Source organism: Podarcis erhardii (genome assembly GCF_964252035.2).
Source record: "Podarcis erhardii genome assembly, chromosome: 17".
Taxonomy (NCBI): Eukaryota; Metazoa; Chordata; class Lepidosauria; order Squamata; family Lacertidae; genus Podarcis; species Podarcis erhardii.
The window spans coordinates 3,240,569-3,267,606 of record NC_138515.1 but is presented as its reverse complement, the minus strand read 5'-3'; the positions used below and the strand labels follow the sequence as shown (position 1 = coordinate 3,267,606).

Here is a 27,038-nt window from a genome sequence, read left to right as displayed (position 1 = left end):
AGTGTGGTCTTCCTAAACCCAACTTTGTCCTTAGAAAGGAGGAGGACGCAGAGGCTATTGCAAACATTTTAATGAAAAGTCTTGAACTCAAATCCCTGGAACAGTAGAAGGGCCTTCAAAACACACACACACAAACACACACACATTCCCCAACATGGGCAACACCCTAATGCAAGGACAGGGTTTCTTGTTCCAGAGACTGCAGTCCAAGGCAACAGTATTGCTTCCCTCTCCCCATGCCCAGTTCTCTTGCACCACAACTTTGGTTTAAAGACACCAGTCTTGGGCAGCACTGTGACCAGTTGTCTGCCATACCTAGGAGGCTTCCCCAACACCACCTCCCCATTTATAGTATGAGGCTGCAGTATGCAATAGCCAACCACAACTCTGGGTTCCAGTGCTATAGCCATGGGACAGGCATCAGAACTTGGGACTTTGGGTTTAAGCCAAGCTCCACACATCTTTTTCCTCCTCCTGTTCTCTGTCTTTCCTCTGGTTGTGGTTCCTCCTTTTCTGAACCCAAAATGTTTTGGGGAAAATGCTACAGGGGCACTCCCACACCATTCAATCTTTCATCACGAACAGTAGATAAGCTTCTTCCTAAAGGCACAAAAGTAGCTTGGAACAGTGTCAAGCTTTTTGGAGCAGCTACACTCTGCCATAATAATGAAAACTGACCACAAGTTGCAAAAGTGTCAGGAAACGTTGGGGGGGGGGGAAGAGCGGGAGCTGTAGTAGCAGTTTGAGAGAGCAACAATGCCAGCCATTCCAAAATACGCATTGTGGGGAGTAGTTGGTGGGTAAAGACACACACACACACACACACACACACACACACACACACACAGCTAGCTAGCTTGTTTTCTCCCACCAGCTAGGGTAGTGGGTGAAATTCAGTATGATTCCCATTCACCTCAAACTGGAGTGAAAAAGGAAACTGAGGCAAAATAAGACTAAAAGACAATTAGAAATGGGGGAGAAGAGACTTCACAACATACAAAAAAATCCCAGCTATTGAAAGCTGCCCTTAGAGACTTTCCCTTTGCAAAAATCTTTCCTTAGCAATGACAAGGGTTAGAAACTTGTTTAAAAAACTTCTGAGATTCTTAGAATACCAAATTTGTGAGCAACTCCTGGCTAAAGTAAAGCATGTTAAGGGCCATGCCCCATGCCTAGGCAGCAGGGGAAAGGACTCACAAAGGACTCTTGGGGTAGAGGAGGGGCCCATTCATTCAACTCTTAACCACAAAGTTGCTGGCAGAAACCTGCCTGTGAAGTGCAGAGACATCAGGTGCTGACAGCCAAGCCAGAAAAACGAATTCTTTCACCTCCACGGCCTATACATTTCTACTGCTTCCTGCATCAGCTACCTTCTCTCATTCCCTCCAAACAGTGCCACGGCTGGACCTCCAGGCCATGGTCATGTCACTTTGCACACATTCATTGTCACTTTTCCTGCAATTCATTGGCATGGAAATTTGGGACAGGGTAGGGGCACCAGCCAGGACCTGCCGCGTCTCTCTGCCACCACATAAAGAGCTGCCCTTCCCAGCTTTCTTGCTAGAACATCCACGTACTTCTTCCTTTTCATCATTCACACTCTGCTCACATACTGAGCCTCTCTCAAACCCACACATGCTGGGAGCTTCACAGCCACTCTCTTTGCCCACCAGTTAGAAACGATGGGGAGCAGAGGGCAGGAGGAGAAACTGGCAAGGAAGAACCACAATGAATTCTTAAAAGTCAAACCGTCTTAAAAGTCAAGGGTACATGGAGGTGGTGGCCATGGAGACCTCCCAAGAAGGCAACTTCTAGGAAAAGAGTCAGCAAGGGATTGTGGGAATCTTCTGGCTGTGCTTCAGAAATGACCACAGAGTGAACCTGGCTCCTGGGTTCCAGTCCTGCTTTACAGTTCCCCCTTCTCCACTGTGATCAGCCAGAGAGAAGAGCCTCTTGCCTCCAGTCCTCCAATGCAGTCCACTTAGGGGAGGAGCTGGGGGAGACAGCCTTCCCCCCTGCCTGTCAACTCCAGTGATGGGACCAGGTCCATGCCAGGGAAATCTTGTGCAGGCGAGAAGACTGCTTCCTTCAAGCAACCAGTCCGTCTGGACTTCTGCCTGGCCTTAAGAGTTGAGCCACGGATGCTCCAGGCACTGGGAGGCTGTAGTGCGTTCTTCTGGGATGTATTCCATCATGGGCAAGAGGAAGTCCGTGAACTGGGCTGCTTGCTCAAGGGGCCACTCATATTTCTCCACCAGGACCTCGTACAGGCCCCAGTGCTTGAGATTCTTAATGTGGCGCAGTTCCCCTGGGGAAGGAAGGAGGACAAAAAGGGCAAGGTTAGTGGAGAGACCCCATCTCGGGCTGTGTGTACTTTGCACTGGAGGAAAGTAAAATGAAATGAAAATTCTGCACCAAGGAAAACCAAACTCGTGCCTGGTTTATCTCTTATTTTGTGAAATTAATTCTGGGCCTGGCTAGTCATGGGGACAGGCAAAGAGTTATTGAACAGTGGGCATCATATTCAACAGGCATTGCTCACACACTCTAAAGCTGTGTTGTCACAGTACAAGGGCTAGAAACTTTCACCTCAGGAAGTGGAGCATGATGCCCAAAGCCACATTCAGCTTCTATGCTCCTGAGATCGCAGCGCACAATCCCAATCCAGGCCAGCCACCTGTTCCAAAGTTAGACAGACTACATGGAAAACATACACCTGTTCTGAAAAGAACATGCAATGTGGCCCTGGGATCATCCTGCATAAGCCCCAATCATCACATTTTACCTCTTAATATATTGTCATAGAGGTGCTTGGTGTGGGAAAGATTGCCCAGAGTGGTGGTAGTTATGCTATTAATCCCACCCTGCTACTGTATAACTGACAGCGCACCCACACTGCATCTCTTGGGGAGAGGCCCAGCCTCCCAGAAGTGAAAGCATTAATATGATCAAAACAGTAATTTATTATGCAATAAACAGAGTGTGCAATAAACTTCTAGATCCTGTATCCTTTGTGGGCCTTCATGCTGTTTCTCTCTGTGGAGCAGGAAAGGTATGTAATTAGTAGAAGCTGGCTAAACTGTAGGAGCTTCCTCTGATGTAGTCCCCATTCATTTTCCCCCAGCAGCTAAAAAAAGTGCCCCAAAGCAGGGCATGAAGGTAGCAGCCCTCTTGACTCAGCATCTTATACTCTGAGGCTCCATTTAGCTACCACTGATAGACCACTCCTCCATCTAATGGTCGTCAACATCATCAGTGGCCAGATTCATTGAATGAGCAGCAATTGGGCAAAGAGAGAAAAAGAACAGACAGGTGGACACGGCAAAAAAGGCGTGCAGAAACAACAACAGTCCCAAATCACTACCCAGATACTCTTAGTACTGATGACAAAGGTTGAGGGACCACAGAGTTCTGCAATGCAGCAAACACTCTTGTACCCTAATGAAGAAGGACAAAAGACTAGCTGTTCATGGCTGTTTGTAGGTGCCCACCTGAAACCTGTGGACCTTGTCTAGCTAAAGAAGACGAGGTGAAGTGGCTGCCAGAGGTGGCAGGTGTGGGTGACTGACAGACTGAAAGTGCAGAGTACAACCCACTGAGAAGCTGGGCAAGCCCAAATGAACGTAAGTTGTTCCACGTTACTTGGAACGGAGAATGTGGGCTGCACTTAAACGACCAGCCACTTGCGGAAGGGGCTGCTTGTGCATGCAGGTAGCCTGATTCTGGACACCCCAGACAACAAATGCTGTGACCTTCATGACATTTACCACTGGCAGGGTAGGCAGAACCTATTAATGACTCCCCAGAAATGTCGACATGTTCCCAGCCTTAGGTTTCACCACAAACCTGGTTTTTTTTCTGGCCAAAATCTCAGCTGCCTGAACAACTTCTTTCCTTCCAGTGGTCATGATCACACAGTTCCTTCAGCTTCTTGTTGTCAACTTCTCTTACACACATGCTCTCCCCACCCCTCACAATTCCTCCTGACAGCCTTTGAGCATGATACAGATGTGTTGTGGAAGCATCCACTTGGAACAACATCCTCGCAACCCAGAGAGGCTGCATTCCCTAACTTACCTCTCCTGTTGAAGTACTCGCGCGAATAGCGCCCGGAAAGAGCAAAGTGCGGAGGGATATCGCCTAGTAACTCAACAATGTGGGCAATATGATCTGAAAAGGAAAAGAGGAGGGGACATCAGGGCCTGCGTGTCCCAGTCTCTCCCCCCTCTGTACGCCTCCAGAGTTCCAGCAGGCCTGTTGTGAAATTCTGGCATCAACCATGCCTCCAGATTAGAGCACAGAGAGAGATTTAAGCCCAGCTGGCTAGGCAGGCCTCATACACAGCATCCTCAACCAGTGAGAGCTCTTTACCTTCATCCCTGGTATAGTCCTCGCCCGAGTGTGGTTCAAAGAGGTAATCGCCAGTAGCCAGCTCAAATGCCTGTCAAAGAAAGAGAATCATCAGGTTATGCAGTTAAGGCAGGGGTGGCCCATCCCATTTCAACACATGAATGGGCTTTCCTCTGCCAGACCCACACGCAGTGTTCCACAAGCCCTTGCTGCTTGAGTTCTCTACCCCAGAGGGGGGAAGATGAGTAGCAATGCTGTGCGTTGGAACACCTCCCTCTCGTCGAAACCTGGTGTTCTGGTGGCGACGGAAACAGTGGGGCAGGCAGAGTGCTGCCTCCTGCACCTTTGCCACCTAAGGCAGATGCTTCATGGGTGGGCTGGCTCTCAGTTAAGAAATCTCTCCTCTTCCCCATGGCCCGTTATGACTTTTCAGATCACCTAAACACCAGGACCTAGGTGGTTCTGCATGCCAGTGCCAACCTCTGGCCAAAGGTGGGAACTACATGGCAGCCAGTCAGGCCCAAGGCCTGAAATGCTCATGTGGTATTGCCTAACCCTCTTGAGAAGGTTTTTGAGTTGGCATACTCACTGGTCTAAGAAGCAAAGAGAATTATCTGCTGCACACACACACACACACACACACACACACACACACACACACACACCCTGCCATGAAAACCTGGCAGAACCAATGACAGACATCTGAATATTTGTTCTATCATGCATCAAACTCAGGCAGGCAGGACAGAGAAGGAGCCTAGAGAGTGAGGATCTTGCAGGGCTGGCTTATTCGCCATACAGAGTCATGTAGAATCCGCGTTATCAGATTTTACCACGTGCTGATATTAAGATGTTGGTGCAAAGAAATTGTGAATTATACATATTATATATGTGTATATGTCTGTGTATCCCAAGCAGCTTAAACTTTTTCTTTTCCGGCAATCGCACCAGCTTTGGAGGAAACTTCATTGAAAGCAAGTGCATGGGAATGACTTAATTGCATGACAAAAACATCACAAGGAGCCATTTTAAAGAAGCCTCAGGGTGGACGATTTGTGAGACGGGCAAGCCGGACTTTCCCCCAAGCCACATCCCCCTGCCCACACTCAGTGTGCTATACAACATCAGGTTGGGGGGGGGGCAATAAAGATGCAGCTGCAAAGCCAGGAGGCTTAAAGTGCACTTCCGATTGTTCCAGCGGGGCTTGTATTCAGCGCCTCTTAAACTTAATGCCAAATGGGTTCCTCTCAGGAGCCCCAGAGCTGCTGGGTGGAGCCGGGTCCCTGCCAAAAGCCACGCTTCCTTTGCCCAGGCAGACTGGTTTCAAAAGAAGCATAAAATGGCAAAGCACAGGAAGGGCAAAGGTCAGAAGCATAAAGTTTGTGTGTTTGGTTCAAGTACTTGTTTTGTGTTAGGATTTTAAATGTGCGGCTATTAGACTGTAAATAGGGTTGGCAACAAAGGAAGTATATTTATATCTCATTAACCACCTAACATTCAGCTCATCCTGGCAACACAGCCACACAAGCAAAGCCTGCAAAGGAAGCGGGAGGTATCTTGACAAATAACAGTCACTACACTGACAAAAGGGACGGCCTGATTTTTAGTAGGGTAGGAGAGCTAAAAATAATGCTAAAATATTTCACATCTGGCAACCAATACACCCCTTTGGTTTCAGATAGTACACGGATAAAAGGTAAAGGTACCCCTGCCCGTATGGGCCAGTCGTGTCCGACTCTAGGGTTGCGCGCTCATCTCACTCAAGAGGCTGGGAGCCAGCGCTGTCCAGAGACACTTCCGGGTCACGTGGGTCAGCGTGACTATGCGGCATCTGGCGAGCCAGCACCAGCGCCGCACACGGAAACGCTGTTTACCTTCCCGCTATAAAGCGGTACCTATTTATCTACTTGCATTTAGGGGTGCTTTCGAACTGCTAGGTGGGCAGGAGCTGGGACCGAAAGACGGGAGCTCACCCCGCCACGGGGATTCGAACCGCCGACCATACGATCGGCAAGTCCTAGGCACTGAGGTTTTACCCACAGCGCCACCTGCGTCCCCTAGTACATGGGTAGATGAGTCTAAAAGATGATCTGCTGATAAGCCGCTTAACAGCTGATCGCTAAAAGCCGCTAAACCGCTAATAGCGCTAATTCGCTAAGCTGTCAATGGGTTTGCTTCGCAAGACGAAAAAACCGCTATACGAAGAGCCTCACGGAACGGATTAATTTCGTCTTGCGAGGCACCACTGTACTCAATTCCAACAAAACAAAGCCTCGCATAGCCAAACCAGGAGGCTTAGTTTGGTCTGAACCCAGAAAGCCTCAGAGAAAGACCTTGCTGCTTTTCAGCAAAAGAGCATGAAAAGAGCCTTGCCGGATCACACCAAAGACCCATCGAGTTCGGCATCCTGTCTCCTGCAGGATACCCCTGAGGAGCCCACAAGAAGGGCATGAGTGCAACAGCTCCCTCCTGCTTTAGCTCCCTGGCCACAGGTATTAATCTGAGGCATGCTGCCTCTGAAGCTGGAAGTTCCATATGAACATTGTGACTGACAGTCAAGTGCCTTTGAGATTCAGTGCATGGTCAGCAAGACCCCACATTGCACATCTCCAGGTTTGGACTTGCCAGAATAAAAGAATATGCTTAACCAATGGCGAGATGGTGACCACATTTGTGGACGTGTTTTTCAGTTGAAAACCCTAACCGACATCGAGCTCTGCCACCACCACCACCAGAATATGGCACAAGAAGCAGAAGGAGCCCAGTGAACCTACCATGCATGCTGTGCTCCAGATATCAGCAGGAGTGCTGTAGATGGCACCAATTAGCACCTCCAGTGCCCGGTATTGGCGAGTCTGAATGTCCTCCGTGAAATGTTTGTGCTGAGGAAATTGAGAGTGTGAGGAACATCCCTGTGACATACCTATGTACGCATGGACATGCTCTCTTGTGCATATGTGCACATGTAGAACCCACATCCCATGCTCTCTTCAACAGCTGGCCTGTTGGCCAATCCAGTGTGTGTCTCCCACTGTGACTACCATTTCCTAAGCCAGAGCATATATGTGCTGCTCACCAAAAGCAGAGCCCTACTTAACCCCACATGTACCTTCCAAAAGGCAGACCACTGCCACCATCGCCACTCCTTACTAAATCCCATGTAATTTTTCCTCCTTGGCAGCTTTCCCCAAGACACCAATCCATGTACTCCCTATATGGAGCCCTCATTTAATTTTTTTAAGAACCTTAAAAGCTGGACATGTTGAAATTATAAAACATATCAATATGTTTGCTGCCTTCCCATTGAAGCTTGAAATGATCAGAATCTTTTCAATTGAAGAAAAGAAGTGTGTGTGTGGGGGGGGGGGTGCTCGTCTCTTTTAAATTTCCACAGCACAATAAGTAAAAATTGAAGCAAAAACTGTGTAGAGTGTAAATGCAGAAATATACATTACGTGGGAAATACAGGGTGCCCATAGCTTCAAGTCCCCGAACAGCCCACATGCTCCCAGTCTCTTCTGTGCAGCCACCACATTCCACTCCCCATGCGAGAGACAGCCCCACCAGATCTGCTCCCTTCAGGAGGTGTGAGGAACATGCGCTCCAACAACTCACCACCCAGCAGGCATTTCCCAGATCTGCTATCTTCACTCTGATTTTGTCTGCATTTTGAGGTTCCAAGGGGTTCACCAGGAATTCAGAGGTACCAAAAGCTGCAGAGGCAGACCAGGGCAGGAAATCAGGTGAAAAACAAACAAAACAGTCCTTCAAAGGCCACTTTTATGGGGCATCCACAGATGCTGAAGGGGTAGTAATTGGTTTAGCCTAACAGTTGTGCTATTCAAATGTAACCACTTGACCGGCCAGCTAAACCAGGTGAGGGTAGTTGATGGGTCTCAAACCCCTGGTGAGTTAGGAACTTTCCCTGCATGCAAAGACAGGCTCTGGCAGATTGAGTGGACGAGACCAAGAGTGGGTCCAGTAGTCAATAAGGCAGTTTCTGCACATGTTGAAGAGGGAAGTGAGGGGTAGATGGGGCTCGTCAACATAAGAAGGTAGCCTCTCTAGAAGGAAACTCTGATCCTAAACTTTCACTGGTTTGCAGGATATTTTTGGGAGAAGAAAAAGCTCAGGAGTAAACCCTACACAAATCTGGAATGGAGTCCCCAAGATGGCTGGATGGCACCCTATACACCTCCTTCCAGCAACTCCTGCAGCCACGCTGGTGCTCTGCTTTCCTTTGAATCTCATCAATGAGGCTGAGTGCAGGGTCTTGACATCTGGGTAGCCCAGGACCTCCATACATATAGTGGTGCCTCTGGTTACATACTTAATTCGTTCAGGAGGTCTGTTCTTAACCTGAAACTGTTCTTAACCTGAAGCACCACTTTAGCTAATGGGGCCTCCTGCTGCCACTGTGCCGCCGGAGTACAATTTCTGTTCTCATCCTGAAGCAAAGTTCTTAACCCGAGGTAATATTTCTGGGTTAGCGGAGTAACCTGAAGCATATGTAACCCGAGGTACCACTGTACTGTCCTGTCTTGCACCATGGAGGGGTCACTTCAGTGCTGCTAACACAGTGTGGCAGGCAGCATTTACGAGTTACTGGTCTCTGCAGCCACAGCAGACTGTCAGGAGTCGGAGTCAGGAGCAGGTCAGCAATGAAACACCTGGTGTCAGTGAAGTTACCGTATTGGCCCGAATATAAGTCACACCTGAATATAAGCCGCACCTTTAAAATTGGAGGGGGGGAAAGAAAAAATACCCAAATATAAGCCGCTCCATTCCTCACTGCTCCTAGCTGCATACTGTGTGGGGGAGGGAGCTTCGCTGCATTGCCAGAGGCCTTTCCCCTTCCTCACGCTCTCTCTTCCAGGCCTTAGGAGACGGGGAACTATGCACGGAGTGGGTGCTGCTTTGCCGCGCTCTGGGCGCTGTTTGCCCAGTGCTCCTGGCTGCATACCGTAAGGTTGGAATTTGAGAAAAAGTGAGGCTTATATTCAGGCCAATACAGTAACACTATATTCAAAGAAACCAAAACAGCTCAGGCCTAGTGATCAGAGCCACTCTTCCCAGTAGATCTTGCCCCAATGAGGCAGTTGTGAGGACTGAAGATCTCTGCCTTCCCACTGCTCTCCTCCCCCAGCAACCTGAACCTCCTCCATCTTGTCTCTCTTTGCTTTGCCCTCTTTGTGTTCTGGGAGACCAGGGGGAGGAGAGCTGGTCACAGCAGGAGGGGCAGACCCCCTGGCTTCTTCAGCAGCCTGCCTCCACTTCGCTTCTTGACCTGCCTCTGCTTCTAGACTGCTCTCTGCCACAGCCTCTTCCTGCTCACTAAACCGTGTTGCCTCTTCAGCTCCTGACACCACCTCCTCCTAGTCTTCTCCCTCCTCTCCCGCTGACCCCTCATAATCATCCCACCACCAGTCCCCTGGCTCTGAGGCTTCTTCCCCTGGGGGTTCCCAAGCTGGTGCCCCCCCCACTCCTCTGCTTCCAGTTAGTCCATGACACAGGCACAGTGATTCTCTGGCAGTTTGACTTCACCCCCAGAAGCACACTCCATTGTCTTGAGACAGACAGATGCCAACAAACAAAAGGAAGGTCCACCTGAACGCCTATCTCCTGTCCACTCACTAAACCAAAAAGCCTATAAGTAGCACAAGTGTTGCTTGAAAAATGCCAGCCCAAAACACTTTGGTGCTCGAAGCAGAAAATACTGTATTTCACTGCATAATGGTCACATTTTACGGTAGAGCTCCCACTATGAATTCTGTCACATCTCTTTATCAGTCTTTCAGTTACTTCCAAAGTTAGAATGACCTGAGCTCAGAAGGAGGATACACAACAGTGACTAATACAGAAGCACAGGTGATTCTCCTTAAAATTAATTCTTTGGAGTGATAAGACTGAAGGATGCCTCCAATTTTAATTAAGAATAATGGTTTGCCTCTGCTATCACAACTTTAGAAAACTCTGGCCAAAGAGAGAGTCAGTTGGGCGTTTGGGCCTACATGGCTCCTTTGTCATCTTGCCCCTGTAAACTCATGATACTCACTGCTGGGGGAGAGAAGCCCTCCACGCTCCCGCTGGTTAGAGACACCTGACATGGCTGAGCCAGAGAAGAGGGATCCTGAGAAGCCGGAGGTTGCTGAGTCAGGGCTGAAATGGCGGCTGGCTGTGCCTGGTGGAGAGTGCCCGTTGCAGCTGTCATAGGCATTGTGTGTGTAGAAACCAGAAGACGATGTCAGACTCTGGGGGCTGCAAGCGAGAGAGCCCCCTGAGGGCTCTGTCCCCCCAGCTGTGGAGACCATGATGGGGGCTCCGCCAGGCAGGTCTACAGAAGAGGAAAGAAGAGGGTCAGGGTTTCCTGGTATCATAAAAGAGTGTGCTGCGAACAGCACTGATTGAAAAGGAGAAAGAGAGCTGCATTATATGTTTCTGAAGGGGTGAAAGGGCACCAAAAAGGTAAGAATCAGGAGGTGACTACATCCCATTTCAAGAGTCAGGATGTAAAAGGTTCAAAAATAAAACTATTTACTGCAAGGCAACTGGGCTCACTTTGCTGCTTCTTGCTAGTATTGGGGGGAAACAAACCATCACCCCTGGGCTTAACATTACATTTCAACCATGGACTGAGTCGCCATTTGTTTTGCTCCAAACAAACTACCATGATAAACCAATCTTTGTTCCTAGTCATGGGTTGCTTAGAGTAAGATCCCTGGTTCAGACAGAACGCCAAGCCAGGGGCCTTCATTTTCTCCGTGCGCTAGGAAGGAGGAGGAAAACATCCTAGACAGGTACATTCACAATAAAACGTTAACTATGGTTTATTCTGATGGCACGTGAAATGGACCCATCTAAATGTCAGGGACAAACAACAGGCAATGTAAATGCAAGAATACAAGTGTAGGGGAGGCAGTGAAGGGCAAAAGGCTGTGAGAGCAAGTATGCAGAGATGGAGGGGGTGTTGTCAAGCCTCCAGACCTGACCACACAAGAGAACCAGCTGCACCCAACAGCAGCCGACTTCCCTCTCCCAACCTCACCTGGATCTGCCGTGGGCTCGCTGGCATCTCCTGCTGCCAGGGTCGCCAGTTCCTCCAGCTGCTGAAGATCCCGGAGCCGTTCTGCCAGGAGCTGACTTTGTCGTTTCTGCTTCCTCTTCAGTTTCTTCCGCTTGTTCTTCGAAAGCTTCCCATTCTGGGAGATGAGATGACCCCATGTCACAGCCCTGTTACTTACAATTCCAGGGCTGCATGGGAAAGTGGGGGGGGAGGAGAGCATGCAAAGGAGCCCCATGGCAGGCCCTGAGGTTTGGGGTAGAGAAGGGGAGAAGGAGAAGGAACAAACCAAGGGAATCACCAGGAAGCAACTCAAAGTGTCAGTGGGCAGTGCCAGAACCCCAAAGGAGCGGGGTGCAATTTCACAGCAAAACACACAGCTTGCAAGAGAGTAGTTGTGTGCAAACAAATGGGGGTGGGCAAGGGGTGAATGAGGAGGAAGATGTAGCAAAAAGAAGAAGAAAGGCATTACATATCTGTAAGAGCAGATGCAAGAGCAAGTGAGCAAATGAGGCCTAGTGGTCAGCCTGTTTCTGGTTACAAATGGGGGTTCTCCTAACTGAAATGCTACCCCAAACAAAATAATTTCTGCCACACAAAAACTAGCATGTCGAGGAAGAAGGCAAGATGGACAAGGCCCTTCCCCCCAAAACATTAAGTTTTCTATGTGCAGTTATTTATTTATGCGGGAACATTTTACTCAAGTGAGCACCCACCACAGTGGTACGGCCCAAACACCTCACTGAACACTAGTCCTACAAGGAAACAAGGACTTATGTAAAGGCACAAGCCAAATGTAAGGGAAGGATTAGAGTGAGGGCTGAGGCCTGCAAGGGCTGGGCCTATAAAAAAAGCTGGGCCAGACCAACTGTAGAAGAGAGTGGTCCCTCACTGATAATATATTTAGGGGTGTCAAGAAAATTGTGCACAATTCAAATATTGGGGCCCAACATCTGCTGTGATCCTGCAAAGCATCGGGGGTGTGTGTGTGTGTGTGAAGGCTAACTGCATGGAGCTGCTGCTTATTTAAGTAAACCAGGGGTGGCTGACAGCAGGCTGCAAACAGCGCATCAAGAGATTGTGGGTGGCTTGCAGGCATTGTAGCTTTTAACTCCCAACACCCCCCACCAATAAATTATAGTGTTGGGAGGGACCCTGAGGGTCATCTAGTCCAACCCCCTGCAATGCAGGAATCTCAACTAAAGCATCCATAACAGATGGCCACCCAGCCTCTAAAAACCTTAACTTTACTTGGGCATTTGCAACTGGGCTTCCCCAAGCACCTCACTGCTTTCTAAAGCAGTGCTTCCAGGAGCACCATTAACAGCCCTACCCATTAACAACCAATTGTCTTCCCTCCTGCGCGTGGCTGATTGCACTGTTTATCCCACTGTGATGACTAATGATCTCTCAATGTGGGAAATCAAAATGGGAGAAATACTGTAATACAGCCAGAAGTGAACAGAAGTGAAGTGAATAGAAACAACAGAAATGAAAGAAAGTTAGCACAACCTATTAATTGCAAATGAGATGCATCTGGGAGGGAAAAGAGGGACTCTGAAGGAATAATAAGGGGAAATAAATCAGTTTTTTAAAAAAACAAACAAACAGAATGAGTTTGGGGAGATTAAGGAATGGAACTGCCTGACTTTGGATGGAACACATCATCAGTTAAAAAATAATAGGAAGAAAATAAAGAAACTACCAATGGAATGAATCTGTGAGAATAAAGCAAGGGAAGAGCCTTACTCTGGATGGAAATAAATGATCTGGCCATGCCCATTTTACCATGCAGCCCTCAGAGGGTGGCCATGGGCCACTATGGACCTCTGCCCCAAAAGGCTTAGCCACCCCTGTAGTAAAATGTCTTGGGTTAGGCCTGGCTGGGTTAAAGCAAAAGCAGGCGCAGGAACAAATAAATGACGTACAGAAACAAGGGTGTGCTCGGTGGCAGAAGCATGAACTCCGGAGAACACACACAAGGCATGAAGGGCATGCAACTGGGAATGAGAAGACAAAGAAACCATAATGGGTGTGCGAGAGGACACCATCTTGCACTTCCACAAGCAAAAAGGGATGCAAATCTGTGTGTGTGTGAGGATATATGCAAAGTGGCGTTTTTAAGGTGGAAAAGTAAAGCAGGAGTTGGGTGGGCAAAATAAACAACTAAATGCTATGGGATGAGCATATGAATTATGACCCTTTGTCTTTCCAGCAAAGCTGAGCAACAACCAATGCCCTATACCCAGCACTAACACAACAGAACAGCAGGAATAACAATGTGGCGGCAGCAGCAACAGCAAGAACCGAGTCAGGAATTATGCGATCTTAAAGGAAGGTTTTTATCTACATGCAAGCCCATAAACCTGTATTGGCTGATTACCATCACATATCCTTTAAAAAGTGTTTGTTTGTTTTGTTCTTGTTTTTATTATGTATTTAATGTTTTATCTTTTATTTTTATGCTGTGCACTGCCCTGAGATCTTTAGATGAAGAGTGGTATACAAATTTAATAATAAAAAGAATAATATTCTATCCCCTTCACATGTGCACATAGAAGTCATGTTACAAAATACCGGCATCATGGCACTTGGGATATGAACCCATCTGTACAGAAAATGGAAGGAGGGAACAAGTCAAAATATACAAGGCTCTGCTGTATTAACCAAAGAACTTCTATCTTGTAGCAGCTTTGTGTCTGTTAAGAAAGCAAGTGGTCAAGCTGGTTGCATTTCCTCTTGGCTGGCTTCTGGTGGACTATCAAAAAAGAACTGGCTTGCTTGATTTCTCTAAGGCTAGCTGTAAGATGTGGTTTCCCTGGTCCGAAACTGTCTCCTTTTTTGTGTTCACACTTGCATGGATTCTTGTCCCCCTTACTGGCACAGGCAGAATCGAGAGTGCATTGTCCCTGCTTGGGATTTGCTACAGAAAGGCCAAAGAGGAAAAACCCAAAGAAGTGTGAGAGGCAGCGCAGGTAAGCAAAGAGTGTCCACAGAGGAGAGTGCAGAGTCTTTGGAAATCATCAGATGGCTTTACAAGTTGAAGTGTAATCTTGGAAAAGTGGCCGAGAGCCAGTCCTCAGCCAGTCCCAACATGGGGACATTTCAGAAACGAGGAATCAAATCTGGTACACTTTTCTGGGATAATCTGTCTATCTATCAAATGTGTGTGCACATTAAAATGAAAAATGAATTTGCAGTGCTGTCTCTGCCTTATTTGTGTACGTTATGTTTCCCATGAACACTTCTACCCTTCTTTGAAGTGACACAACTGGAACCACACAGGCACAATGACTGGAACACAGGGAACTGCCTTAGAGCAGGTCGGACTATTTTGTCCTTCCAGCTCAGTATCAGCTTTTCCGCTTGGCAGCAGCTCCCTGGACCTTTTCCATCATCTGCTAAACATTCCATTTAATGGGAGATGCCAGGGACTGGCATGTGCTTTTCTACTGAGCTGTGAGCCCTCCCAGAGAGAGGATTAGGCCAATGCACAGGTGCATTTTCACACTGCAGGGCAGTGCCACAGTTAAATTAACTGTGTGCCACACAGAACAAAGTACAACCCACACAAGGCTCTTGCCTCTCTCTGCACTTGGTTTTTGTATCCAGTAAAGGCTGCAGACATCTCTGGCACATGTGAAAAATTGTCTGTGGCTAGGTCCCGTTAAGCCTGGACTGTTGGTAAATACAGGTGCGACCATGAGAACCTTGTATGCGAACTGCAAAACAGGGGGCAGGGGGAGGCCCATCCATCCACACCAGGCCACAGAAAACAGCAGCAACAATAATAATTACCAATTCTAAACTTAGTTTTTCCACCACCTTTGAAAGGGGTAGTGGCACCAAGAGGAGACTTACCAGGCTCTCCTGGGGTGCAGAGCTGACTGAGGGAAGAGGTGCACAGATGGAGTGAGGAGAGAAAAGAGGGAGAGAAAGAGACAGAAATGATTCCCAGAATCCAATAGCCAGGAAGTCTAAGGCAAACAAACAACAATCAGTAATGCTGTGAAGATAAATAGGGGAGAGGATGTGGGAGGCAGCCAAACTGCCTAGTGAAGGTGGATTGACATTCTAGGCCATGGCTGGTAGTCCATGGCCCACAGAGAGACGTTGTGATTCTTGCCCTCTCCTTTCCTCCCATCAATCATCCTACAAGTCTACCCTGCTTGGCCTTGAATGTGCAGTCACCACTTCTGGAGATCCTTAGTACAGTCTGAGTTCCTGTGCAAATACTCCTTAGCACTGCTCTCTAAACCTCCCCCTCTAACCATTAGCCATGCTGACTGCGGTTGATGGGAGCTGGTGTCCAACATTATCTGGAGGGTCACAGGTTCCTTATCCATGGACTGGAGTGACACACAGCCGTGGCCTTCTGTGACAAGTAGGGAGACTGGGGAGAGCTGCTCTACTCAATTATGTGCATGCACACACACACACACAAACTCTTTTTGCACTGTGTTTAAGGCTGCTGCCTGGAGATCGGCAACTGCACCAGCCGGGTCCTCCATCTGCTGAGTCAGAGAGGCAGGAGTCTAGGTGGGAAAAGTGATGGCAAGAGCGGTGCAACTTTCTGACAATTCAGTTGCAAAGGGAGAGTGCAGGTTATATTGAATTCCGTTATATTAACAGAGCTATGCTTCAATTAGGTCCATTATTTTCAGTAGATCTACTCTTGAGTAGGATTAACATTGGAAGCAACCCTGTGTGTATGCCTGCAATCTCTGTATTAAAGTAGTAAATAAAGAGTAAATAGTTGCCAACTAGGGGCCTAGCCCTTCACGAACCATTGCAGCTTCAATTTTTCTGCACATCTTCCCAGTTGACTCTCCTCTATCCCACTCCACAATTCAGTCAAAGTTTTTCCTGTTTTATGCTTTGCCAAGGATTCCCTGGACAATTTGATTTATTTAGCATCGCTAGACTTGTATTGTTGTCTCTCTCCATACTACTCTGATTCCTGCAATCCAACTTCACCCATATGTCTTGTAGGGTTGGGCAATACTTGGTTGGCAACACTGCGATGTATCACTAGCTAAACATCGCAATAGACCGATAATAATCATGATGTATGTAATAAGGATGGAACGATGTAGAGGTGTCTTGGGTATTTATAATTTAGTCACAGTTCAGTAAACGCAAACACAGGCACTACTGCACTAAAATTAGTTATTAAGTCAATTGGAAAGAGATGCTTCCTTGACTTCTTGCTAAAGTCTCCAACTTTTCCACTTGCCAACCCCTGGTCTTGCCTGTCTAACGCAGACAGGAGAATGGAGCCGGGGATTATCCTCTTCCTTCTAAAGAAGACGTGCCACTATAAAGATTAAAAGAACATGGGGGGGATGTGACTATTTACCTGCAGAGCCAGAGGGGGGCGGGCCCCCAGCTTGCTGCCAGACAGTGGCCTCAGCTGCCAGGCGGCGCACGTAACTCTCATCTACACACAGCAGGATGTTCTCTGGCTTTATGTCTGTGTGGATTATTTTGCACTTTGTGTGGAGGTAGTCGAGGCCCTGCAATACCTGGGAAGGGAGATGCATGATCAAATGGGAGAATTCAAGGGTTTCCGAGTACAGAGGTTGTGGTATCAGGAACTACAGAGCTTATACTGGGAACCTCAGAGCCCGGAACTTTGTTAACTACCATGGATCAGGTGCATGTGCTCAAGATACAGAATCCTCTTCAAGAGCGGAAGGACGAGTGTGCAGTATCAGCCTCTAGATAGAACTAGATTTGGGCATGACTGCCTTAGGCCCCAGCCTCTCTTCAACAAATAGACGCATGCTCCTCTGTTCACCTGAATCCCCTCCCATCAAGCTGGATGATTTTAGTCTAACCTTCACCGCAATGGTCTAGCTCATTGCTTCCCAAACCGAGGTTTCCAGCTGTTTGTGGACTACAACTCCCATCATCCCTAACTAGCAGGACCACCCGTCAGGGATGATGGGAATTATAGTTCAAAAACAGCTGGAGACCCAAGTTTGGGAAACACTGGTCTAGCTTTCCATATGCAGAGACTGGAGTTTTCTTTTCTTTCATGGAAAGCAATACAACATGCAATACCCCACTGGTGGTCTAAAACTATACTCCAGAAAGAACTCAATGATATGATACCCCCATCCCCAACATACAGGCACCTTCATTCCTGCCCAAGTTGTGTGGCTTTTTTGATTCAACCTCCCAGTGATTTTGAATATAATACAAGTAACCTAAATCTGAGCAGCCTAAATAAAGAAGGGTTGAAATGATCTTGATGCTACAATAAGATCCCCCCAATTGGATTTAAAATAAATCTTTTTACCTGGCGTAGAATGCTCTTGACGCAGGGTATAGGAAGTCCCTGGTAGTTGGACTTGATGATCCATTTCAATAGTTGGTGTCCTAAAACCTCAAGGACCATGCAGACATCTGGGCAGAGGTCGAGTCAAGGAGACACAGTAAGATAAAATGATTTCCCTAGGTCTGAGCGATGTATCAGAACACTAAGACCACCCTCATTTCCCCCATATTACTAATGTGGTGTTTTAATGTCTTAAAATCAGATATGGAAGAGAAACTGTGCCAGTATTCAGTGAGGAGGAGAACACTGAATACAGATGTTTTGAGACATTCGCCTATTGACAACTGGCCACTGTGTGAAAACCACGCAACTTTCCACATGACCACAAAACTGGGATTCCTTTCCAGAACATCTCATTCAATAGCAGGAGTAGCATTATCTGCAGGGAATGACTGCATGCTTGCTGCTTTGTGTCTAATTAAATAAGGTAGATGTTGTGGACTGAAACTCCCACCATCCTTGACAACTGGTCATGCCAGCCGAGGCTTGTGGGAGCACACAGCCAGAACACAGAACACAGAACTATTCATTAAATGTGGCAGGGAATTGTAGAGGACAGGGAGCCTTGCTGGCTTTTCCCATGTCCACACCTATTTACCATTTATTTTTTAAGAGGCTACATAAGAACTCCTACGAAAAATGGAATAGCAATGAGCACAGTCACCAATTTTTATTTTTAAGCTACCAAAAAGTCAGTGTGTGACACTCTCTCTCTCTCTCTCTCTCTCTCTCTCTCTCTGTGTGTGTGTGTGTGTCTGCATACTGGAGAAGGTTCTGGTCATCATCAGAAGTGTCACACACAGCTACTAGCCTATATATTCCTTCAACGCTGCACAGCTACAGTAAATGCGACATTCCAAACATCCATCATGGGGGGAGAGGAAAAACATCTTCCCAGCAAAAATAAATTGCAACTCATCTCAGGCCAATGTATGATTCTTATCCGACAGTGACATGACCTGGGGGGTGCAGCCTAACAACAGTTGTGCCTCTGTTCAACAATAAAATCATCTAAGGCAGACTGCAACTGTTTATGTCCATCCTCATAGGCCTGATCCAAACAGAAAGTCCATTGCTTGCTCCAACTGTCTCTGGACTGTATCATGTCATACAGAAGGAGGCAGAATGCAGAACTGAACGCTCCCCCACAGAAAAAACATTCCTGAGCATACAAAACCAGGTTGCAAGGTCAACTTTCTTCTGAATATGCAACCTTTTTATCTGTGTGAAGAATTTGGTACTGCTCTTTGAATGTTTCCCCAACAAAACCACCACACCATTCTGGTCAAAGAAGTAGCAGAGAAAGCTTTGTCCTGAGCTAGACGTTCACCCAAGAGATACCTTCAGAAACCATACATTTGGAAGTCAATAGTGGCTCCTAACAATCTGAACAGGAGCACCTCTGGTTTTCTGGGCCTGCTTGTGGAAGGATACGGACACCATTGATCCCTGAGATCTTGAAGTCATCAATCAATTGGACAATGTTCTCGCGCTTGGGGTCACAGGGATCAGAGTCTCGCACCTGGAGAGTAAAAAAGGGGGGAAATGACACATCCTAGATCAGAGTCATCAACAGAAGCCCTTGGGTCAAAACGGCCCACCCTCCCCAGTTGCCAACCTAGAGATAAAAAATGCAGAGATGTAGCATCTGTGGTAAATAACTCGTTAGCAGGACACTCTAGCAGGCGCGTCCTTCCAAGAAACCTTGATATTGGCCAGGCTTCTGATCCAACCAAATCCTTCTAATTGAAATCCCACCGCCCACCTTGCAGGAAGATGTGTGGGGCCTATGTGGCTGGAGGTGAAGTATGGAATGCTTAAATGTTCCCTAGAAATAAAAAAGGCCCCGTGTGAAGAATGGGTAGGTTACAATAGAATCTTTGCTAGTACTCAAAGCGTAGTGAGTTTGTATTAATGTGAGGGAGTCTAATCCCTCACTGCACTATGAAGTTGTACAATCCCAATCATACTTAAAAAAAAAAAATTCTCAGGGTTTATATCCCACCTGATCCACTCAAAGGGACTTACAATATAAATAAAAACATTATAGAAAAAGGGGGGGTGTAAGTAAAACCACAAAGCAGTCCAAAAAAGGACTTTAAAAACCCTAAAGGCAGAACCAGTATAAAGAGTGATAAGTCTCCAAAAGCTCCCTGGAATAAAACTGCCTTTGTTTGCCTATCCACAAGTGAGCAATGATAGAGCCAGGGAAACCATCCTTGGGAGGCTGTTTTAAATCATAGATGTCACAGCTGAACCCCCCCCCCTCAACTTGGGTACACTTCCACTGTATTTCTGATGTCAGGGGCCATGGGTATAGCCAGGATTTTTGTTAGGGAGGCCAGGACTTTTGTTAGGGGGGCAGAAATGACACAATTGGTCAGTTAATTAAGTATTTCTATTCGTTACTTGATTGGGGGGGGGAGCTGCCCCCCTTGGCTATGCCCATGGCAAGGGCTCCCCTACAGCCGGGCATCAGAAGCTGAACCAAATTGTCAAACCCATTATTATTTCCAAACAATATTCCACAAAGAAACACTGTTTAGAATAGGGAAATGGTGTCTTTGTGTGGGATGGGGAAGAAGGAATGTTTATTAGGAATCTACTTCAAATGTCAGAGTAGCAAACCAAACTCTCTGCTCCGAGTTGGTAGCTGCGAGTAGGCTCTCCTGTAGACAAGTACTTTTCATGTTGCTCTAAGGCAGCCTTTCTTAACAGTGTTAGAAACTGAGATATTAAGGCTAGAAGCTAAATGGCACCTTAAACCTGGGTTATGGACGCAACAATGAAATGTCTAGGCACGCTTTTTTAGAACAAGAACACAAATCTAAAAATGAATGAACTGCAACTAAAATATTATGTTCCTTTTTCACATGGTCTAGTCCTTTCCCTGCCCATCCCCCCTAATATTCTTAAGAGGGTCTCTTCTCCAGTCTTCAGAGAGTAGCTGGAAGTGGGGAGGCAGAAAAAGATCCTTCTTTCCTTCCACTCACTCTGCTGTTTTAATCTGAAATCTTAGGTGCAGTACTGCGCCAGAGCTCAGAAACTGCTCGCGCTAGTGAAATTCCCTGTCGCAAAATATGTCTAGAACAATGGGAGTTTTGAATGCTGTTTCCCAATCCGGGATGCCCTCCAGACATATTGGACTGCAATTCTCATGAGTCCTTACCAGCACCCAGTGTTTGCTGGGGCTGATGGAAGTTGTGGTCCAGGTCATATGCAGAGCATCAGATTAGATTGGCTAAGGGAACAGAGGACACTGCGTCTGACAGCAAAGGGTGGGATCTAGATGATACACAGAGCAAATGGATCCAAGGTAGGGGTGCTTCACCTAGGCTCTCCAAGGGATTAGATAAAATAATAGAGAGTGCCATGATCTACTCACATATACATGGGGACCGGTAGTTTGTGGCTCAGGGCTCCCAAGAAGAAGGGGTTCCAAGTATGCCAAAATCTCACAAACTTCCTCTCCTTTTATTTAATCACTACTCCTCGAGAGGGGACAGGGCCCCCAGAACTTGGGAAAGGGATGGGAAAGGAGGACAACTCACACATTTCAGCAGCTTTATCTCATCCACGGCCGTCTCTGTATAGTGCACAGCACTCTTCACCACTTTGAGGGCCACAAAACGCTTCCGCCTTGCGGGGGGAGGGGAGAGACAGAGAAGGAAGGGACTGGTTAGTCCTGCTTCCCCCTTTCCACTTTTTGTTTTAAATTTTGCCCCCCCCCACTTTGTATCTCCACAGGAGCATCAAGACTTCTCAGATAAAACAAGTTAAAGACATAGTAGTGATTAAATAATAATAATAATAACCAATTCATAAAAGCAAAGTGGGAATACTTAACAATTTACAGTAGGAAACAGCAACTTCCTCTGCTATTAAGACACTTGAGACTACCATGCCCACCCTCTCCTTGTCCCACACACACTCAGGGACCCCCCCCCCCCATCCTCATGGGTCTTTTCAAGATCTGTGAACACAGATTAGGCAATCCCTTTACGCCCAACAATTATTTTTTACTTAACAATCAGTAGCCTGGTAAGAAAGGCTGAGTTTCTGCCCCCACCCCTTTGCCTCTTACTGAAGGCGTTGGCTACTTTGGAATAAAGAAGCTACAATCCTGTGAATACACTCTGGATTTGTATTTCCAGCCTTATCAGTCCTCCTGCTAAGGACCTAGACTGGGTAAAATGCACACAATGTGTGGTTCCAAAGGCTCAAATGGGCTTTTGTGCAAACTAATAACCACAATGACAACAAGTTTAAATTTAAGCAAGTTTCTAGCCCTCAAGAGCAGCAGAACAATCATGATCATATAAGCCCTCAGCACATTCCTCTCTTTTTCTTCTCCTTGCTCTGAATCTACAGTACAGTCATTGAATATGCTTCAGGTTGAGCGTTTTCAAGTTACGCTCTGCGGCAACCCAGAAGTAACGGAGCGCGTTACTTCTGGGTTTCGCCGCTTGCGCAGACGCTCAAAATGACGTCACATGCATGTGTGGAAGCGGCGAATCGCGACCATCGCACGCGCAGACGCGGGTTGCGTTCACTTCAGGATCCGTTCCAGAGCTCCGTTCGCATCCAGAGGTACCACTGTATATGGTATAAAAATCACTTCCTGAGTATTTCCATTTCCCTTAATTCTTCCTCGCTTCACAGAGCCTCCCTTTGTTGCTCCATAATCTGACCAGTCAGAAAACACTGCCTTTTATTTTTCCATTTTTCAGGAAAGTGAAGTCCATTGTACTAGCCTTCACTTCTTAATTCTCTGGTAGGGGACAGAAACGAAGCATGCCCCCCTGCCTCCCCACCCCGCCATACTCACTGAATGTCCCAACAAAGCCAGACAGTCGAAAAGTGCCCCCAGCCGAGTTTCCGCACCACATGGTAGCGCCCGTTGAACAGGTCCCCAATCTTTACCGGGTAATACCCACCTAGCAAGGCAAGAAGGGGAAGACAGGTTAATTATACCAGTTGCCAGAGTCACAGAGAACACCCCCGTCCTGGCCCAGCACAATTGCCACCCTGGACCATGGTGCACCTAGCGCTGCGGTGGGTTACTTCCGGTCCAACAGCATTTGGAGGACTACAGATCCCATCAGCCTCAGCCAACCTGGCCAGAGGTCAGGGATTGTGGGAGCTGTAGTTCAACAGCACTGGAAGGCCCACAGGTTTCTCACCCATGTTCTAGCACTGCATGTGGGCAATTTCTAAAGACATTAAACAGTTTTGTTGTTATTCTTTAGGGGCATAGAAGAGTGCTCTGCTGGACCAGACCAAGGGTCTAGCTCTCTGGGTTGTCTTGCTGGAAACAAGAGCAACTTTAGAAGCTCAACAAGCAGAGGGCATGAAGGCAATGCAGCCTTCCTTTGTTTATCTGCTCTCAGCATCTAGTACTGCCCACCTCGCTTACAATTCCGAACAGAAAGCCCCTTATCTGTCCCAGCTTGGGGGAAGAATAGCCTGCCCCACTCCCCACATTGCCCAAATACCTCGGCAGTAATCTCGGGGGTCCTCTTGTTCCTCATCATCAGATCCCAGCTGTCCTCCTCCAATCACTGCAGGGAAAGGCAGGGGGGGTACTGGAGGGGTGCTTGGAGCGTCATCTGAGCAGGAGGGACTCAGTGGCCTGGAAGAGTTGGGGGGGGGCATGGGGAGAAAGAGAGACTTGTCAGGAGCATCTCAATTCCCAATGATGTCATTTACTTTTTAATTCATGTTTATCCCGCTTCTATAAGCAGCTGTTTATCCTTTGCCTGCTTCCAACCTGAGAGTCACCTCTGGAGAGGACGAACCACACGGGCATTAATTCTCTCTCACACACACACACCCAACAGAAAGTTTAAGGAACTGTAACTTTTATTTGCTCATATTCTTAAACCTCCCATCTCCCACTCTGTCAAAATTCAGAGAGTAAGCCCCTCAGGGCAGGGACCTCTCTGTTAGGTTTATATCGTTTTGTAAAACGCCATGCACATCAATGGCACAATAAAATAAAATAACACCACCACCCTCCTTTCACAATAATTTTAGACATACCTACTGCCTCCTAGTCCCTCTTGCATCGTTTCCCCCATCTCCAAAAATACACAGGGAAGCGATTCGGAGTGGCCAGGCATAAAATGAAATTAACTGGCACCCTTTTCTCTGCTGATCTTCCAGTTCTTGTCAAAGGAAGGTGTGTATTTGGGGGGAGGGCAAGGGGAGAAGACCTGCTCTGTTCCTGACGCGTTCCCCAGGGAGAAGATACTTCTCCGAGCAAAGTTCCCAGATCTGGGCGGGAGCTGCCGATTCTGGCGTGAAAGCCAGGCTGGAGTGACAGGCCCTGGGATGGAGACAGAAGACTGCCTCAGCAAAGCATGCCGGCAGCTGGGCACCTTATCTGTCCACATGCTCCCCTCCTTAGTAAAAGAGGAATTAATACTTTGTGAGCTCAGAACCCTCCTCCCCGCCAGAGCCCAAATGTGCACAGAGACACCAGAGGCGGGCGGGGGGTTAAAAATAGCCCCATGGCCCCCGGCAGCTGCCGCCCTGGATGGGAATGGAATCTGGGCGAGGGGAGCGGGATGAGACCGGCCAGCGGAAGCGGCCAGCCCTGCATGGCCAAGCTCACCAGGAGGCCCCAGGTCCAGACCAAACCGCGGCAGGTGCTCTCTCTCAAGACTGCCTGCTCTCCCATGGAAAAGAAACGAAAAGCTCCCTAGAATGGGAGGGGAGTTTTAGCACAGTTTTGCCGTAGCTTGCTAGTTTCCTATGTGGATATCCTTTTTTTTATTTAATCGTGTAATCCCCATCTGCAATCTAAATCAGCACAGCAAGATGATCTAGGCCTGGGGTCAGCAAACTTTTCCAGCAGGGGGCCGGTCCACTGTCCCTCAGACCTTGTGGGGGGCCGGACTACATTTTGGGAGAAAAAATGAATGAATTCCTATGCCCCACAAATAACCCAGAGATGCATTTTAAATAAAAGCACACATTCTACTCATGTAAAAACACGCTAATTCCTGGACTGTCCGCAGGCCGGATTTAGAAGGCAATTGGGCTGGATCTGGCCTGCCTACCCATGATCTAAGCTGTGGGTTCAGCATGTTCCCCACAGAACCAAACAACCTATTTTTTCCCCCTTTGTGGCATCTGACTCAGATTCAGAGGCAACCTTCTCCAAAGGCACCAAGAAAAAGATACTGTACATCCACCCAGTAACCTACAACACCATTTCCAACCCCCAGGGAGCCTCATTCCTCTAAAAAGGCCTCAGCACCAGCACTACTCCATTAGCAGTCACTCTTTTAAGTGGCACTTGCCTTAAAAAGGGAAGTCAATAAACTCAATTTCACAGGCACGCTTGGTGGGGACACGGGACAGGGCCTTCTCGGTGGTGGCTGCTCCCAGACTTGGGAATTCCCTCCCTAGAGAAGCTAAACTGGCTCCCTCCTTGTTGTCCTTGCACTGCCAGGTGAAGACCTCCTTGTTTCAACAGGCTTTTGGGAACCGCTGTGATGTTTTTATTGTAACTATCTATATTTTTAATAAATCTGTTTTACAAATTGTTTTACTTTTATTAACGTTTAGTAAGTTTTCCCCATGTTTTTTACCTGTTTCTATTTTATCCGTAAGTCACCTTGTGTCCCGGTTTGGGAAAAAGGCAGGATATACATAAAATAATAGTAATAATAATAATTTCAGATGATGGCAGGAATTATCTTATCTCAGGGGAGCCTTCCCTCTCCTGGTGCCCTCCAGATGTTGTTGGACTCGTAACTCCCATCAGTCCCAACCAGTGGTAAGGGATGATGGAATTAGAAGTCCAACAACATATTGAGGGATCTAGCTTGGTTCACTTGTTCGAGTCATTTGGATTTACTAGTCTGTCACAGCCATCCTGGTGCAAAAGATATCCAATCCACGTTCATGAACTGAGGCCTCTTAAAAGCCTAACACACTTATCATGGCACAGGCTTTTGTCTAGGCAACAACAACGAGCAAAAACCGAAGCTCCTTACTCCCGGAAGCTCACAATAAAAATCGTTGTTGAAGAGGTAAAGGTCCTAAAGTGAGCAAACACAGCCACTCCTACTCAGGTTTTGCCTTGAAGACTGGGGGTTGAGCCTTCATCATCAGAAAGCTGAATTACTTTCTCGACCAGCTCTCCTACATGCTTTACATGTCAATGAAGCAATGTAGAAGTGCTCATATGTTTTAAGTTGCAACATTAGTTTTATCATCATTTTCCCCCTTGCCAGAGAAATGGAAATCATAACCATGATTTGGTCTTCTCAGCACCCAAATTACTTGTAGTCAAACTGCCTCCACTTAATTGCATTTCAGATTATATATATAGCGTTATACCTGTGATGGACATTCACACATGCAAACTATGCCATCTTCCAGAGACAAAAGTGTGTTATGAAACTGACCGATTTCCTGAAATTTCCACCCTCCAAACACTAAAAGTCGCTTACACGTGCACAGATGCCACTGGCGTTCTTGCCGCTTGAAGGTTGGCAGCGGAGAGCCTGAAAGGCTCCCCCGAAAAGCGGGGCGCTTTAGGCATTTACACCCGTGTTGGCCCGCCCACTCAAGCCACCATTCCGAACATGCACGTCTGAATCTGCCCTGAGAAGCCGCAGCCAGCCCTGCACTCCCCTTGCGGCTTCCCCAGAACCTGTTCCGCAAACCTGACCCCCCCCCCCCAGTCATGCCGGCTTCCTCAATTCCCCCCCCCCCCAATCCGAGAGCTGCAGTTTCCAGAAGCAGGACCTCTCGCCCGCATTCACTCGCACACGCATCCTCCTCCCCCCCCCCGAGGTAAGATGCGCTCGGCGCCCCACTCACCCCGTGGGGGTCTCGCTCTCCGCCTGCGGAGCCGGAGGCGCCTTCTCCTTCTTGTGCTTCTTCTTTTTGCCGCGGCCGCTCCCCGGGCCTGAGGGATGCCAGGGAGGAGAATGAGCGCTCCGCCTGCAAAAGTTTCCTAGGCAAGCTTGCAAATGGCAGCAGCAGCAGCAGGGACCGACCGTGCAAGAGGAAAGCCCCCTGCCGCCGCCGCCGCCGCCGCCGCCTCTGCACCTGCGCGGCGGCCCCCTCTTTTCTCCCCATGCAACTGCCTCCCCCACCCAGGATGTATCTGCAGCCCCCATGCACGCACCCCCCAGACTTGAAGGGCAGCCGCGCGCCCCCTCTTTACCTTTCTTGCTGCTCATGGCCCCCGCAGCCCCTGTGAGCTCCATCCAGGCTCGGGGATGCCCCTTGCGCCTGCGTGGCCCGTCCCCTTCCCAACCGCAC

General features: G+C 47.9%; 1 protein-coding gene across 3 annotated transcripts; it reads right to left on the bottom strand.

Moving 5' to 3' along the window:
* Nucleotides 1–55: 55 nt before the first annotated feature.
* Nucleotides 56–27,038, bottom strand: SRPK3 (SRSF protein kinase 3). Of its 3 annotated transcripts, XM_081845796.1 has the most exons (17): nucleotides 26,941–27,038; nucleotides 26,592–26,679; nucleotides 23,249–23,385; nucleotides 22,582–22,690; nucleotides 21,305–21,392; nucleotides 19,188–19,275; nucleotides 17,715–17,821; nucleotides 16,770–16,935; nucleotides 15,272–15,297; nucleotides 13,339–13,410; nucleotides 11,396–11,549; nucleotides 10,406–10,684; nucleotides 7,966–8,063; nucleotides 7,125–7,232; nucleotides 4,372–4,441; nucleotides 4,078–4,170; nucleotides 56–2,308 (listed from the first exon to the last, which is right to left on the bottom strand). In XM_081845796.1, the coding sequence occupies exons 1-17, from the start codon at nucleotides 26,981–26,983 to the stop codon at nucleotides 2,124–2,126; spliced, it is 1,911 nt and encodes a 636-aa protein (XP_081701922.1). In that variant the 5' UTR covers nucleotides 26,984–27,038; the 3' UTR covers nucleotides 56–2,123. The 3 variants fall into 3 exon arrangements, with proteins under 3 accessions (XP_081701922.1, XP_081701924.1, XP_081701923.1); XM_081845798.1 differs by lacking the exon at nucleotides 13,339–13,410; XM_081845797.1 differs by lacking the exons at nucleotides 26,592–26,679; nucleotides 26,941–27,038 and adding an exon at nucleotides 23,796–24,121.

Coding starts and splice junctions, on each gene's coding strand:
- SRPK3 (XM_081845796.1), bottom strand. CDS start 26,983: ATGGAGCTCACAGGGGCTGCGGGGGCCATGAGCAGCAAGAAAG. Junction 26,680..26,940: donor GGCCATGAGCAGCAAGAAAG/GTAAAGAGGGGG, acceptor GGCATCCCTCAG/GCCCGGGGAGCGGCCGCGGC. Junction 17,822..19,187: donor CTCAGGGATCAATGGTGTCC/GTATCCTTCCAC, acceptor ACCTCTGCCCAG/ATGTCTGCATGGTCCTTGAG.